At 45.3% G+C, this 18148-nt stretch overlaps 1 protein-coding gene across 5 annotated transcripts in view; it reads left to right on the forward strand.

Moving 5' to 3' along the window:
- The window catches only part of LOC135916819 (uncharacterized transporter YutK-like), a 511079-nt gene that overhangs the window by 323542 nt on the left and 169389 nt on the right, over nucleotides 1-18148 (forward strand). For all 5 annotated transcript variants that reach the window (XM_070531469.1, XM_070531470.1, XM_070531473.1 and 2 more), the window contains one exon: nucleotides 7985-8112. In XM_070531469.1, the coding sequence (XP_070387570.1) occupies nucleotides 7985-8112 (128 nt within the window). The remainder of the gene's footprint in view (nucleotides 1-7984; nucleotides 8113-18148) is intronic.

Below are 18148 nucleotides of genomic sequence, written 5' to 3' on the forward strand. Positions count from 1 at the left end.
AGCGTTTTAACCAATGACGCATTTGACAAGATTTATTTATTTATTTGATACTGTCAACCCCGTTCTTGGTGCCATTACAGGGAGGGTGATGTGTGAAGAATACATGATACATAATTTTCTTTCTATGTAACATACAAATTCACTGACACTATTGGTAGTTAACAGCAACAACGAGGAAAGAAAGGAGCAAAGAACAGTAGTTATAGAAAGAAAAATAAAAAATGCTTGTAGCACAAATTTAGTATATATCCTCGCAAAAGAAAGTATCTAACCATTTTCAAATTCGGCAGAGCCCTCGTTGCTCACAACTGCATTAGGCAATCGGTTCCACATTTCAATCGTGTCAGGAAAAAAGAGAAACGAAAAGCATCAGCACGTGTTAGATAAGGTTGAATAGGTCTGGTATTGTTGGGACGATCGCAACTCCTTCCTGGAGGTTGTGGATATAGATCCTTGTTTATTTTTGTTCACCCACTCATGAACAGCGGGTGTAACAAATCAACGAAACCTGCCATTGTGCTTCCGAACGAGGACATATCATATTTTAGTGGCTGCCGGGACATTGTGGTATCGTCGGTAATCACCTCGCCGATGACGCTGCCCGACGTGCCCAGGCTGGCTCACTGACACTCCTTACACCTTTAACGAGTGTCGACGCTGCAAAAGAGCTTCCTAGTCTCGCTCGTACCATCACGTTAAGTTACTGGCATACACCACAGAACTCAAGTGTCGTTTATAGAGCCTTGACCCATCACTGAAACTTAAATTACCAGCGAATCTTCCACGACGTGACGCAACACTGCTGTGTCGGCTGTGGGTAGGAGTAGCATTCACCAACTCCTACAGCTATTGTATTGGAATGGCGGATTCACCAATGTGCGCTAAGTGCAAGTGTGCAGAGACCATCAGTCACCTTCTGTGCCACTGTTCTCGCTTCGATACTCAGCGTGAGACTCTCCAGTGTGCCTTGAATAGACTGAATGACAGGCTATTTATGGAAGCGAAGATCTTGGGAGCCTGGCACCACAGTTCATTAGCGCAGAAAGCAGTTCGAGCGCTTTTTCATTACCTGAAGGCAACAGACTTGAGTGCCCGACTATAGACATCCTACACTTAAGTTCTCTCTCTCTCTTTCACTCCCCATTCCCTCCCCACGTGTAGGGTAGCAAACTGGACTCAGACTGGTTAACCTCCCTGCCTTTCCTTCTTCCCTTCTCTCTCTCTCTCTGCCCCCACTCATGATTTTAAAAAGAAAATTTAGCCTGTGCTTCCGTCTACTTTGCTCCAGAGGCTCTAGTTCACAAGATTTTAACAAAGCTGTAACTGACTATATGCGTCGGTATTTTGAGCATATGAAAAGGACTGCCAATCTTTGTATTCTTTCTGTTTTTGCTTTCGGGACTTTCTGATGAGGGCACCACACACAACACAAGCGTGCGCCAAGACTTGTCGTACAAAAGTTTTGTAGGCTGTTAATTTCACGTCCCGTGTAGCGCATTCTAGTTTTTTCTTTAAAAAGTATAGTTTTTGGTTTCCCTTGGAACTCATATTATCAATGTGTGTATGCCATTGCAATGTGTGCATAATACTGACTGCTATGTATTTGAAAGAAGCTGCATTATTGAGAGGATGGTTTCCGATGTGGTATATGAAGGAAAGTTCGCTCCTACTTGAGCGAATACGCGTAAATGTTGTTTTGCTATAGTTTATTTCCATGTCCCATTTTAAACTCCACTCGTCTAATGCCTGTAAACGTCTATTCAGATTAATTTGGTGAGCTTCACAACCTATTGGGGAATAAATCAATCATCAGCAAAAACTTTCATTTTAGCAGTCGGTTAAACTAGTGCACCGATATCATTAACAAACAACAAACACAGTATTGGTGCCAAAACGGAACCTTGGGGGAACCCCATAGTACACACGCAATAGACTTGAAATGCAATCCTCAATCCTTACAGACTGTAGACGCATAGATAAATAGGCCTCTATCCATTGTATTACTTCTTTACCTATTCCTATTTTATCGAGCCTAAAAAGCAATTCACGGTGAGAAACCTTATCGAAAGCTTTCCTAAAATCAACACTTATTACGTCTGTTTGTATGGGTGCATCCATGTTCGAGTAGAAATCATGGAGCGTCTCTGCTAAATGTGTCACCGTAGAAAGGCCACTCCTAAATCCATGCTGGATTGTCGAAAGTAACTCGTTAGTGTCAAGAAAACTAATAATATGCTTTGTAATAACGTGTTCTAGGGCCTTGCAGCAAACTGACGTCAAGGATATGGGTCGGTAATTGTTTACTTGCGTGCGGTTGCCATTTTTAAAAACAGGGATTACTATTGCATTGCGCCAGTCTTGGGAAAGCGAATGAGTTTCAATTGACTTCGCAAATATTATCTCTAAGTAAAAGGAAACCCATTCGGCATATCGTTTCAAAAATTCAGTCGAAATACCATCCGGTCCGCTTCTCTTCTTCGTGTCTATTTCAAGCAGCAATTGTAAAACACCTTCACGGCTGATACTAACTGGTTCCATTGCAGTCCTCATGTCGCCGTTCATGTATTCGCCTATCTTATCACATTTGTCTGTTGTATAAACAGACTGAAAGAAGCGATTGAAAATATCAGCTAAGTCTTCAACTCGTGTCAGGACGTTTCCTCCATGTTCGATCTGTTCAATTTTCTCCTTTCTTTCACTAAACGCCAAAATTTGTGTGGAGAACTTTTAAAAAAGTTGGCAAGCGTGTGATCAAATAGCTGTTTTTTTCGATTTCACAAGAGCTTCTTTCATCTCAATTTTTATAGCTGCAACTTCCATCGCTCTCACTCACTGTTTTCGTAGTCTTTTAATTTTCCGTTTGATATGGATAATGCTGCGTGTTATCCAGAGGTTTCGTTTGCGCGTTTTCTTAATACGAGTTGAAACAAAGCGATCGACGCAAGTTGTGGTGCTATTGTTAAATCTTTGCCACAGTCGCTCCACAGACTCGCACTTTGATGCCTGCTCGAAGTAACTAGACTGTAATTCTAAAAAATCGATGATGGTGGCGTCATCTGCATTTCTAAAGTCTTTTACTTTTACGGGGAGAAACGGTATCCCTATACACTGCACACACTGGTCGGTATGTTTAAAGACAATATTGTATGGTCTGATATGCCCTCCAATATATCTAATGCATAATCTATTATGTTGTGCGATAGGAAAACAAGATCCAATTATGACTGATTTTTCTGTAACCTTGGTTGGTTCTTGCACAATTTGTTCCAAGCCATGACAAAATTTTATTTCCAAGAGCTTTCCTGCGAGCTAACTGTTTCTGCCTCGCCGTGCAATAAACTTCGCCAGTTAATGTGCGGAAAATTAAAGTCTACAGCCATTCTCAGCCTTGTGTTCCTGTTAACGTGGTCAACCAAGAATTCGCTTAGCAGATCCAGAAACGCTGGGGATGACACAGGTGGTCTGTATACTACGCCAATGAAGTACATTCTGCTTTCGAATGTAAGCTTACACCATGCACTTTCGGGAACATTACATTCAATCGTAGAAGCTTGGACGGAATTTTTAACTATGACGGCAGCACCACCACCTCGTGAATCTCTGTCCCACCTAAAGAATTTGTACCCGAAAGTGACAATGCAATCACTGCGTATTCCCTCACGCAGCCATGTTTCTGTAAGTAATATTACATGGGGACTATGCGCCAGTAGAATATATTCTAGTTCTGTGACTTTATTAACGATGCTACGAGCATTTTGGACAATAATTCGGAACTATGAGTGGGGCGGTTTTCTTGAACTGCTGGAAGAACTGTCCGAGTCAAAGGATTCATGCCGGTCATGCGTACTGGCTGTTAGAGTTGTTTCGTGTTTATCAATTTTGTCACTCCGGCTTTTGTACAGACGCCATTCATTTTGCTCTTGATCTCAAACAAACATGCGTTCATTTAGCTTTAGTTTATCATACACCAGTGATACCCGTTCCCCCTTAGCTCGGTCCGGCGCACTACTTTCCCATTATTTATTTCTCAGATCAACGTTCTCTTTTGAGTAGTCACTGTTGATACTAAAAGTGCCCTTTAGTGTTTTACAGTTGCGCATCACTGTCTCTTTTTCGCGATAATCCGTGAACTTCATAATTACTGGTCTTACCCGCCTTTTCTTTGTTTACCAATGCGAAGAATTCTTTCTATCGATTTAGTGTCTACCCCCAACAAGCTTTCGAGAATGTTATCGACAACTTTCCGCAAATCTGTTCAAATCTGTTTCCTTCTCAGTTCTGGCCTCGGGAACACCGAAAACTAGTAGATTATTTCTTTTGCTTCTGTTTTCATAAACCGCTAGTCGTTCAGCTTGTTGTTGAACTATGTTTTCTAGTCTGTCAATTTTCTTTTGCATTTCCTGCACGGCCATGAGATGCCTGTTCATTCTTTCCGCCTTCATATTAAGTTCAGCGACTTCTTTTCTAATCGTGTTGATCTTGTCATCAGATTCCTTCTGATTATCCAAGATTTGTTGTAACAATTCAGCAGCGTTCGTGCCCGGGTTTTCCTCTACATCCCCTGAAGTTAACAATAGCAATAATGTCGACCAACAGTCCACCACAATAGACCTTCACATGCGAAGGCACGGCACGACAATCAAGCGTCTGTTGTCGCTTTTGCAACAAACTGCATAAGTTTGTGCACCAGCCTGCAAAGGTAGCAGCGGTGGTTTAGCCATCCTGCCAGCTTGACAAGTGCCGTGCCCTCTGCTGTGCCCATCGTCATTTCGGTTCTTTAGTAGGCTTATGGTTGCTGACGTCACCATCGTCCACCGAAGATCGTCTAATGAGCTGTCAGATGCCTTGTTTCTCAGATTGTAACAGCTAAGACCATCAATGCAAATTAACGCCGCTTTGCGGAGCGTGAGTTTTTCGTGTCAAATATGCAGGCAGGTTGGGCAAAATTGTCGGAACCGCATAAGGGGCAAGCGCTGGTGTTTCCCTTGGCATTCGAACTTTAATACCATTGATGGCATTCAAGTAGTCTCGCGCAATAAAATGCGGTTCATGGTGCAACTCGCGCACAGCGCGATTGGCGTCAAGCGGCTTGTCAAGCCGATGGAGGTTACACTCGCATAGAATTCATCGTTTTTCGTCTTTCGGGGCTTTAAAAAGAGACAACTTAAAACTTTCTTGAACACGCGCATATCCAATTGTGCAACCTGGTGCGTAACAATGGCGTAGACGCTGCTTCTTTAGCTGTTTCACGAGGATAAACAAGCAGACGACACGGAAAAAAGTCACGCCGGCCATGCCGCAGAGCGAACCAAGTGGCAAGAGTGGGCAATGACAGCGCCGCCGCTATTTTCACCACAAGCGGGGACAGGGGCAAGCAAGGGAAGCACGCTTCGGTCGCGCCACTAGAAAGCCTTCTATGTAGTTCACTATAGTTAAGCGACCGAACATCTTTTCCCTGGCACGATATGCGGGCGAGGAGGGAGCACAGCGAGCCTGGATGGATGGATGGATGTTATGAGCGTCCCCTTTGGAACGGGACGGTGGGTTGCGCCACCAAGCTCTTGCTATTATACTGCCTAATGTCCTTCCTAGGTTAAACAATGAAAAAAAAACACTATGAACTACCAGGCCCAAATTTTCTGATCCCCTATTGCGTACTGTGCTTTTGTACGTCTCCGTTTTTTGTCGTTTCCCTACTTTTCTTCCACCAGTCCTCCAGTCGCCTCTTACTAATGCCTATTGCGGACATCACCTGGTGGTACGTAGCCCCCTAGCGAGCGGCACACGAAGCGCATCTTGTTTCCCGGTGCGGACGTGAGAGCATTTAACGAGCTCGTGCGCAGCTGTTGGGAGCAAGTGAGCGAGCGCGCAGGCGAGCGCCGGGAGAGAAGCGAGAGGAGGGAGTGACATCATATCCTCCCTGCTATGCAGTCTATGCGAGGCATCTGCTTTCCATTAATTAGACGGTTAAATACAATGCCACATTTTTGGGATGGACGCCATTATCGACGTCACTACAACCGCCTTCTACTTCCGGGTTTCCACGAATTTCGGCAAAGTCGTGTTCACGTGGCGGGTCTCTAAAGTCTGCGTTTTTGTGCTTTGGTGTGTGGTAATCACTGATTTCTAATTAATTCTTATTATGCCAGACACTTCAGTTTTTCAACTTATAACTAAACTTATGGTCTGATATATCTACAATGAAGTCCGTGAATTTTGTACTGTGCACTTCTATTTTTTTCCTGAGTTATTTTGACTTTCGCCCCCGGTCGTCTCTAGAGGTGGTCTACGGGAGCTGCTGCGCCGGAAACAAGAGCGCACGTGAAGCTCGTGCCACTTCAAACGTGCGAACACAACAAAGCGCAACTACACAGAGATAAATATTGGTTGATAGGGAAAGGCAAAGCATCCTGACCGCATGGTAACTTTCTAGTGCGGGGCTGACACCTGAACATCGCTCAGCAGGCGGGAAAGGAAGAGAACGGACTGAAATATGCAAGATCCGATCCGATCTGAACGCTGTCTCTTGCTGCACTCCTTTCGTCTCCCCTTCCCCTGCTCAATCAACGCCTCGTAGATAGCACAACGCCGGTGCACTTCAATCCGCGAAGTCATACTACCTTACCTCAGTGCCATAGAATCTAGTGGGGACGCTCCCGGGCAAGCTGCGGTGATTTTGACGTCGCCGCTTTCGTCACGCCGGACTCGGCAAAGATAATTGCGGTTCAAGTAGCATGATGACATAAAGCAGAGTGCACAGCCTTGCTATCTAGGAGGTGCTGGCCCACGTCCTTTTTCTCTCTCTCGGGTTATATTCTATCACTCGCGGAGAACTTTTTGAGACTACGAAGGGAAAGCTATGGAGGTAAAGCGCGCACAAGTGAACACGCTCCTGAAAAAAGTCCCACGTTTTATCTCGCAGTAGTTTAGGCTGGGGAAGAGAAAACAAACACCTTAATAGCAACAGTTAAATAAAAAAGAACACACCGATTAGTTTAAACGTCTGATTATTTTCCGGCTTTTTGCTTCCGCGTCTGGGGAAATGCGAAACCGTCACACGTGGAAGCTGCGTCGATTTAGCGTCTGTTCCGAGCAACCAAAAGCACCGTCAAGCGCTGGCGGACTACTTGGCGCCGTCATACTTGTGCAGCAGCCACGCGCCCGTCGCTTTCCCTTCATAGCCACAAAAAGTTGTCCGCGAGTTATAAGGCACTTACATTTCCCTTTTGCCTTGACTCGGCGTGCTGCAGTGCCAGGAAATAGGGGGAGAGGGGGAAAAAGCGGCGCCGGTGGCCTTGTCGGTGGCTATGAAGGTGACAAGAGGGAGGTGATAGCGGAGGCGGCATTGCAGGTGGTGGGAGTGGGGAAGTGAGAACCGTGACATGCTGTGACGAACGCTCTTGGTTCCATTTCTGACAGTACTGCATATATGCGGTTCTTCCTTTTAAGGGTCGATCATGGTTAAAGGGACACTAAAGGAAAATATTAAGCCACGCTAAAGTGATAGATTGATGCTCGAGAACATCTAAGGCGTCAGTATTATCGCGAACGGAGATTTAATAATCGAGACATTGAGGCAAATGCATCAAACAATTTACGACTCCCCCGCAACATTCAGGTACTAGCCCGACGGCGAAGACACTCATTATAATTCTGTCACTAATACATCAACCTTTCTTAATAAAAAGGTAATTGCATTGCATAATAAGACGAAAGAAAATGTCACTTGTCCCGTCATATTCTTGGCACGAAACAAGACCTGCGAGGTTTACAAAATGGTATTTTAACTGTCCACGTCCACTCAGTATTTGCCTTGAGTGTCCCTTTAAGGCCCGATTTTGAAGGCCGTTTATATGCTTATTTTTCTACTGAAATAAAAAAAATACTGGTTACATGCGGGATATTATCTCAAATGTGACTGAGAGTGTACCTTCGACCTTAGCTCAGTGACAGCGAAAAGTGTCACCTCTGCTATGATGCGCAGGTGAGTGCCGGCCATCTAGTGACAGCCTCCATAATGAGTGCACCGGCGGCCCTGGTATACTCGAAGCTCCTCTACCCAGAGACTGAGGAGAGCCGGACTCATGTGCGAAATATCGTAATGCCGCATTGGTAAGGAGCCTTCGAAAAGGTTTTTTTTCGGCCTGTTTTCATTCTTTATTATGCAGCGCTATCGTTTAAAGTGTATTTGTTAGTTACTGCGTAAGGGGCCCGATTATGATTTGCGATGCTTGCAGCGTCGTTTACAATGTGAACGTAAAATCATGAAGCACTTAGAGGCTGTCGATTCTTGCCAGCATGTCAACCAATTCTCACACCGGCGTCAGTGACCAGCCATTACAGCAAAGAAAAATATGCGCCTTCCGCCAGTACCGTATGATACAAACCATTAGGTCATCAATTTCGGTGCTGATGCAGCAGCGTTGAAGGCTGAGTTTGTCTGTACGAGCACGTGCTTCATCGGAGCTACTGCTACTTTTGAAGCGCATGTGCTTTCAGAAGGGTGCAAATAACTGACAGAACTGCGTTGCGATTACACATATGTCTGGCAATAAAATCGCTTTTACTAACCAATAGGAGCACTTAAATATACAATGAAAGCTCTTGAGCGTTTCATTGCCAGGCGACGAAGGTGGCAACGAGATTTCAGTGGATTTAAGGCAGACGCGAGCCAGAAATATATGTGAATGCGGCTGAGGAAAGGCCGCCGCGGCCACGATTCACAGCCGTCGGCCAGCCATGGTGTCCATGGTTTCATAGAGCCGAATGACCACCCGGGTCCCGGGCACATTAGGGTGCACGCGTCACCCTTATTTCCCACCCAGTGTAGAGCCTGCATCGGTGGCGCTGGGGACGACTACACAGGCTCCACGCCAGCCCCCCTCGCATGTAGGGTGACTGAAGAATATATAGAAGTGAAGCGCTTCAAGAAAAAGCCACACTATAGACACGTGCAGCAGCAGTTCATGGGATCTGTTAAGCAGTCCAGGTTTATTCCGTGGCGAGGCAAAGAGAGCAGCATTGTTCTCTGGCGGTAGAGGCTGTGAATGGCGTAAGGGCATTGTATAGCATCGGTTCACGAAAGGCGGGCAGTGAGCACACGCCGCCCCCACAAATGAAGCGGCGGGTGGATGAGACCTGATGGTCACTGCATGGCCTTAGAGATTGCGTGCGTTGGCAGGTTTTGCTCCGGCCGCCCCATTCGGTGCGCTGAAGCCGACAGAAGAATGAGATGCAGCACGGGTGAAATAAGCAAAGACTGGCAATACGGCGACGGAGTGGAAGTTGTAATAAACCCGATTCCGCTTTCGAGGATGATACATTGATGTCGTATGAATATGAAGAGTGAATAAAATGGGCTCCTCTGTTCTGAAGTGACTCAAGTGCATTATTAAGGCAGGCGTGATGCAGGTTCCTAATGGGTGATGCGCATTCTAACTTCGATATGAGAAGAGTTTTGAATGCTAGTAATTTTGCGTGTTGAGGGCGTGGCGCAGATAACGAAATAACCCAAGCATCTTATTAGCAGACGAAATTACATTAGTAATGGGCGGGGCCCAGAGCAAATGATTAGATAGGGTATGTGATAGGATAAGTATTTATGTGATAGGACTGACTGTACGAGGATATTGGCTATTGCATATCGGAAATCAAGCGAATGACGGCGGTGGTGGAAAAATAGGTGTTTACATTTATCAGGGTTAAGTTCCATTAACCAATCATCGCACCATTCCTAACTGCTTTTAAAAACATCCTGAAGGAGTTCTTGGTCAGTGATATTAGTAACAGTGCCAGAAATCACGTTGTAGTCGCCGAAATTGCGTATATTAGAAGATACTTCGGACGGTAAGTCATTCATCATCATCATCATCATCATCATCATCAGCCTAGTTACGCCCACTGCAGGGCAAAGGCCTCTCCCATACTTCTCCAACTACCCCGGTCATGTATTAATTGTGGCCATGTTGTCCCTGCAAACGTCTTAATGTCATCCGCCCACCTAACTTTCTGCCGCCCCCTGCTACGCTTCCCTTCCCTTGGAATCCAGTCCGTAATCCTTAATGACCATCGGTTATCTCCCCTCCTCATTACATGTCCGGCCCATGTCCATTTCTTTTTCTTTATTTCAACTAAGATGTCGTTTACCCGCGTTTGTTGCCTCATCCAATCTGCTCTTTTCTTATCCCTTAACGTTACACCGATCATTCTTCTTTCCATAGCTCGATGCGTCATCCTCGATTTCAGCAGAACCCTTTTCGTAAGCCTCCAGGTTTCTGCCCCATATGTGAGTACTGGTAACACACAGCTGTTATACACTTTCCTTTTGAGGGATAGTGGCAACCTGCTGTTCATGATTTGAGAATGCCTGCCAAACGCACCCCAGCCCATTCTTATTCTTCTGGTTATTTCAGTCTCATGATCCGGATCCGTGGTCACTACCTGCCCTAAGTAGATGTATTCCCTTACCACTTCCAGTGCCTCGCTACCTATCGTAAACTGCTGTTCTCTTCCGAGACTGTTAAACATTACTTTAGTTTTCTGCAGATTAATTTTCAGACCCACCCTTCTGCTTTGCCTCTCCAGGTCAGTGAGCATGCATTGCAATTGGTCTCCTGAGTTACTAAGCAAGGCAATATCATCAGCGAATCGCAAGTTGCTAAGGTATTCTCCATCAACTTTTATCCCCCATTCTTCCCACTCCAGGTCTCCGAATACCTCCTGTAAACATGCGGTTAATAGCATTGGAGAGATCGTATCTCCCTGTCTGACACCTTTCTTTATTGGGATTTTGTTGCTTTCTTTGTGGAGGACTACGGTGGCTGTCGAGCCGCTATAGATATCTTCCAGTATTTTTACATATGGCTCATCTACACCCTGATTCCGTAATGCCTCCATGACTGCTGAGGTTTCGACTGAATCAAACGCTTTCTCGTAATCAATGAAAGCTATATATAAGGGTTGGTTATATTCTGCACATTTTTCTATCACCTGATTGATAGTGTGAATATGGTCTATTGTTGACTAGCCTTTACGGAATCCTGCCTGGTCCTTTGGTTGACAGAAGTCTAAGGTGTTCCTGATTCTATTTTTGATTACCTTAGTAAATACTTTGTAGGCGACGGACAGTAAGCTGATCAGTCTATAATTTTTCAAGTCTTTGGCGTCCCCTTTCTTATGGATTAGGATCATGTTAGCGTTCTTCCAAGATTCCGGTACGCGCGAGGTTATGAGGCATTGCGTATACAGGGTGGCCAGTTTCTCTAGAACAATCTGACCACCATCCTTCAACAAATCTGCTGTTACCTGATCCTCCCCAGCTGCCTTCCCCCTTTGTATAGCTCCTAAGGCTTTCTTTACTTCTTCTGGCGTTACATGCGGGATTTCGAATTCCTCTAGGCTATTTTCGCTTCCACAATCGTCGTGGGTGCCACTGGTACTATATAAATCTCTGTAGAACTCCTCAGCCACTTGAACTATCTCATCCATATTAGTAACGATATTGCCGGCTTTGTCTCTCAACGCACACATCTGATTCTTGCCTATTCCTAGTTTCTTCTTCACTGTTTTAGGCTTCCTCCGTTCCTGAGAGCCTGTTCAATTCTATCCATATTATAGTTCCTGATGTCCGCTGTCTTACGCTTGTTCATTAACTTAGAAAGTTCTGCCAGTTCTATTCTAGCTGTAGGGTTAGAGGCTTTCATACATTGGCGTTTCTTGACCAGATCTTTTGTCTCCTGCGAGAGCTTACTGGTTTCCTGTCTAACGGCGTTACCACCGACTTCTATTGCGCACTCCTTAATGATGCCCATGAGATTGTCGTTCATTGCTTCAACACTAAGGTCCTCTTCCTGAGTTAAAGCCCAATACCTGTTCTGTAGCTTGATGCGGAATTCCTCTAGTTTTCCTCTTACCGCTAACTCATTGATTGGCTTCTTGTGTACCAGTTTCTTCCGTTGCCTCCTCAAGTCTAGGCTAATTCGAGTTCTTACCATCCTATGGTCACTGCAGCGTACCTTGCCGAGCACGTCTACATCTTGTATGATGCCAGGGTTCACGCAGTGTATGAAGTCCATTTCATTTCTAGTCTCACCATTCGGGCTCCTCCACGTCCACTTTCGACTAACCCGCTTGCGGAAAAAGGTATTCATTATCCGCATATTATTCTGTTCTGCAAACTCTACTAATAACTCTCCTCTGCTATTCCTAGAGCCTATGCCATATTCCCCCACTGACTTGTCTCCAGCCTGCTTCTTGCCTACCCTGGCATTGAAGTCGCCCATCAGTATAGTGTATTTTGTTTTGACTTTACCTATCGCCAATTCCACGTCTTCATAAAAGCTTTCGACTTCTCCCTCGTCATCATGACTGCATGTAGGGGCATAGACTTGTACCACCTTCAATTTGTATCTCTTATTAAGTTTCACAACAAGACCTGCCACCCTCTCGTTAATGCTATAGAATTCCTGTATGTTACCAGCTATTTCCTTATTAATCAGGAATCCGACTCCTAGTTCTCGTCTCTCAGCTGAGCCCCGGTAGCACAGTACGTGCCCGCTTTTTAGCACTGTATATGCTTCTTTCGTCCTCCTAACCTCACCGAGCCCTATTATATCCCATTTACTACCCTCTAATTCCTCCAATAACACTGCTGGACTCGCCTCACTAGATGACGTTCTAACGTTAAACGTTGCCAGGTTCAGATTCCAATGGCGGCCTGTCCGGAGCCAGGTATTCTTAGCACCCTCTGCAGCGTCACAGATCTGACCGCCGCCGTGGTCAGTTGCTTCGCGGCTGCTGAGGACTGAGGGCCGGGGTTTGATTGTTGTATTCATAAAGTCATTACTGTAAATAAAAATAGTAGAGGACACACTACCGACTCCTGGGGAACACCGGCAGTTACAAGTGGGGCAGGGGAAGCTAGTTAACTGGCGGCCCAAGCAGGAGGGGTAGAATACATAAATATTCAGGTATGCCCGTGTACACACACACACACACACACACACACGCACACACACACACACACACACTCACACACACACACACACACGCGCGCGCACACACACACACACGCGCGCACACACACACACACATACACATACATACATACACACACACACACACACACACACACACATATATATATATATATATATGTGTGTGTGTGTGTGTATGTATGTATGTGTATGTGTGTGTGTGTGTGTACACGGGCATACCTGAATATTTATGTATTCTACCCCTCCTGCTTGGTGGGCCGCCAGTTAACTAACTTCCCCTGCCCCACTTGTAACTGCCGGTGTTCCCCAGGAGTCGGTAGTGTGTCCTATATATATATATATATATATATATATATATATATATATATATATATATATATATATATATATATATATATATATATATAAATATATATGCGAAGGTTGTGGGTTCGGTTCCCACCTGCGGCAAGTTGTTTTTTCATCCACTTTAATTTCCATTAATTTATCATTACTTTATTTCATTTATTAAGCACATGCAATTTCCCCTATGTTGTACTTGGTGTCAGTGTTTGTTGGCTTCTCATTATATGACTAATAATTATCGGGTCCCTCGGTTAACCCCCTTTCTTCTCGTTTATCACATAACGAGGGTCTCGAATCCGGCAACATTGATGCCTTCAGGTAGCATATGTGGGTTTATTGACCAGTTCCCTTCACCGAAAAAGTTCACGTTCTCGTGACGCCTGCGGCAAAAAAGACGTTCCACGTCCGCCGCCAAGGTCTGTGAGTGGGGGCGCTGGCTAACACTCCCAGGGTTCTACTAGTACACATAAATACCCAAGAAAGTGGATGGGGAAACGCCGCCGCGGTAGCTCAATTGGTAGAGCATCGCACGCGACATGCGAAGGTTGTGGGTTCGGTTCCCACCTGCGGCAAGTTGTTTTTTCATCCACTTTAATTTCCATTAATTTATCATTACTTTATTTCATTTATTAAGCACATGCAATTTCCCCTATGTTGTACTTGGTGTCAGTGTTTGTTGGCTTCTCATTATATATATATATATATATATATATATATATATATATATATATATATATATATATATATATATATATGCACGAGAAGGAAATACCATGCAACATATGTAAATATCAGAAGAAAACTAAAATGAAGGTGTCGACTAATAAGATTAAGAGAAGGTAGGGTGAAGAAAGGCAACTTGACAAACATTAGAACAGTATCACACGCATATATGAGCACTTGCAACTACGATCGAGAGAGAGAAATAAAAGATCAAGAACCAGAAGTGGAACGAGGGAGCACTGCAAAATACTGAAAATAATAGAACCGGTAGGATGTGGAAAGTATGAAACAAAATTCACGTGTAAGAAAAAGAAAACAGTAACATGGCTTGCCGACATGGTAATAACCCTAATAATAAAGACACATGCTTTCAATAGAAGCAGTGTTTATCAATTGTGATAATCGCAGGCTGTTACAATCTGTTACAGTGCGCGGGAAGAAGGAAAACTTAAAGAAGTTAGTTCGGGTGTTATACGATGTTAAAGAATCCGCGTGCCGATACTGTGTGCGATTAGTCAATAAATCCTTCGATCCATTCAAGATATTGGGCGAGAAGTTAAAATAGGAAAGTTTAAGTAGTAAATGACTAGGTGGAACTTTGTCGAACGCTTTTGGAAAATCTAAAAAAGATGGCGTAAGTCTGTCGGTTAGAGTCTAAATTTGTATGCATTTCACGAGCAATAATAGCCAGTTGCTTTTGACATGAGAAACCTTTTCGAAAGCCGTGTTGCTAAGAGTGGGAAAAGTCGTTCAAGTCGAGGAAGCTCATGATCTACGATAACATCTTGCTGGGCAAATTGGTATTGAATAATTACACCTATATTTAAGGCCCTAAAAATCCACACACAGCACACAGGAGAGAATAATGGGACATAACGCCACTCACTATACTTTCACAGAAGACACGTACATATATGAGAAAATGTTCCAAAAGCCAGGGGAACTCATGCTTCAAAGTGTTGTTTACACTGGCTTTACTCAACAACAAAGTATAACAAAAACATAGACGTTTCGCCACCTATGCGGGTGGCATCGTCAGTACACAATGGCAGCAAATGAGAAATACATCCTATTTATCTATGAAAGTGCCGTAAACATCCGGCAGGGGGCCACGGTTAGAGTTACATGAAGATTGATTACGACGGATGAACCATGATTCTACGAACTTTCTTGGGCCCCATCGGTGTTCCCGTGCTAGTGTGGTTACATTGTTAAAATCAAACATGTGTCCCTTTGATAAACAATGATCAACCAATTCTGTCTTGGCACGTGTAGCATGGGTGGCTTTCGTAGCATCTCTTAGATGTTCCTTGATACGGGTGCGACGTCGCCGCCCTGTCTCGCCAATGTAGCTGGCATCACAGTCCGAGCAGTTGACCTTGTAGACGACACCACTTTGTTCGTCCGGAGGTGTGCGGTCCTTTGGCTTCGGGAACACGTTTGCCAACGTGTACGAGGGTTTAAACACAGTTCGAACACCTAAAGGCCGTAAAGCCCTGCGCACTGCTTCTGATACACCGCGGACATACGGAATGCACACAAAGGAAGCTGGCCTTTCGGCCTTGCTCTCACGAGGTTTTTGCATGCGGCGCTGCGTATCATTGACAAAGTGCTCAGGGTAACTCCGCTTATGCAAAAGAGTGGCCACATTCGTTAATTCTTGCTCCCTCAAAGTTTGCGTTGACGAGAGCGCATCGCAACGAGACAGGAGAGTGCGTACCACGGCATGTTTGTGTTCTATAGGGTGGTGAGAGTCAAAACTCAGCACACTCCCGCTATCGCAAGATTTGCGATACACGGCTGTCTCCACCGAACCTCCTTCGCTCCGTTGTACCAGCACGTCTAGAAAGGCTAGGCTGCCACTATTCTCCGTCTCACATGTAAATTGAATTGCATGATGGACGGCATTAAGCGCCTCATGCATGGCACGCAGGTTTTTCTTTTCGACAATCACAAAGGTGTCAACTACATAGCGGCAGTACATTTTGACAGGGAAGGGTAAGGACGTCATCACAGCCGTTTCCACGTGTTGCATTAACAGATCAGCCACGATTACAGAAACAGAACCAGGCACGACGTCAAATCTGCAAATTTGAGGCTTGCCTTCGCGCAAAACTGCACGTTGCTGACTTCAGTGAGGTCCTGGTAGCAAGAGCGAAGGCAGAACTCCTCGAAAGGGAAAAGTACACGCATGCCCACAACAAGAAATTGACTACCCTGATCCCCAGTCTACCGCAAGGAAAGTTTGAGGCCACAAGTGTTCACAACCTTTCTGAAAAACGGCTGTCGCAAGACCAAGTGAGTGTTTTGTCGAAAGGGATGAACTTTGCTATCGCACCGCGGTTTATTCCGAAACGTGATATTATAGTAGAAACGGAAGAATGTTTCCGTCACATGAAAGATACTGCAGCTGTATGCCTTGCTCGTAGCCGCATTGTGAACATTTTGGCAAATGCCCAGACGCCTCAGTTTAATTTAACCACTAAGGAGCGCGCAGCGCTTCATGACTTGAAGTCTGACGCATCGGTCGTGGTCCTCGAAGCTGATAAGGGCGGAGGTATTGTAATAATGAACCGCAAGGACTACGATAGAAAAATGCAACTGCTTTTGGATGATCCTCTGCACTTTCAGAAGTTACAGCACGACCCCACTTCCAGTTGCGAAAGGCAGTTGGTCGACTATTTGCGCAGCTTGAAAACGAAAGGAAGGGTCGACCAGTCGCTGTACCGTCGACTCTTTTCGTCTGACGGAGCAACGCCGAGAGCCTACGGGTTGCCAAAAGTTCACAAAGACGGCTGCCCCCTACGCCCTATTGTTTCTTTTGTTGGGTCTCCGACATACAACTTGTCTAAGCTTCTGGTTGAAATTTTAAAGCCGCTTGCGGAAGGGAGCACGTTCACGGTCAAGAATTCTAAAGAGTTTGTTACCGCGGTACGCCAGCAGCAGCTTCGGGACGACGATGTTATGGTATCCTACGATGTAGTGTCCTTGTTCACGAATGTGCCGATAGCATTGGCTACGGATATTATTGAGAAACGCCTGCAGGAGGACTGTACGTTAGAAAGCCGTACTTCCCTGACTGTTGACGACATCATGATTCTGCTTAGGTTCTGCTTGAAGCAAACATATTTCTCGTTTGCCGGTACCATATATCACCAGATAGAAGGCGTCCCGATGGGTAGTCCTGTTTCTGTAATCGTGGCTGATCTGTTAATGCAACACGTGGAAACGGCTGTGATGACGTCCTTACCCTTCCCTGTCAAAATGTACTGCCGCTATGTAGATGACACCTTTGTGATTGTCGAAAAGAAAAACCTGCGTGCCATGCATGAGGCGCTTAATGCCGTCCATCATGCAATTCAATTTACATGTGAGACGGAGAATAGTGGCAGCCTAGCCTTTCTAGACGTGCTGGTACAACGGAGCGAAGGAGGTTCGGTGGAGACAGCCGTGTATCGCAAATCTTGCGATAGCGGGAGTGTGCTGAGTTTTGACTCTCACCACCCTATAGAACACAAACATGCCGTGGTACGCACTCTCCTGTCTCGTTGCGATGCGCTCTCGTCAACGCAAACTTTGAGGGAGCAAGAATTAACGAATGTGGCCACTCTTTTGCATAAGCGGAGTTACCCTGAGCACTTTGTCAATGATACGCAGCGCCGCATGCAAAAACCTCGTGAGAGCAAGGCCGAAAGGCCAGCTTCCTTTGTGTGCATTCCGTATGTCCGCGGTGTATCAGAAGCAGTGCGCAGGGCTTTACGGCCTTTAGGTGTTCGAACTGTGTTTAAACCCTCGTACACGTTGGCAAACGTGTTCCCGAAGCCAAAGGACCGCACACCTCCGGACGAACAAAGTGGTGTCGTCTACAAGGTCAACTGCTCGGACTGTGATGCCAGCTACATTGGCGAGACAGGGCGGCGACGTCGCACCCGTATCAAGGAACATCTAAGAGATGCTACGAAAGCCACCCATGCTACACGTGCCAAGACAGAATTGGTTGATCATTGTTTATCAAAGGGACACATGTTTGATTTTAACAATGTAACCACACTAGCACGGGAACACCGATGGGGCCCAAGAAAGTT

The sequence above is a fragment of the Dermacentor albipictus genome, chromosome 1 (assembly GCF_038994185.2).
Source record: "Dermacentor albipictus isolate Rhodes 1998 colony chromosome 1, USDA_Dalb.pri_finalv2, whole genome shotgun sequence".
Classification (NCBI taxonomy): domain Eukaryota; kingdom Metazoa; phylum Arthropoda; class Arachnida; order Ixodida; family Ixodidae; genus Dermacentor; species Dermacentor albipictus.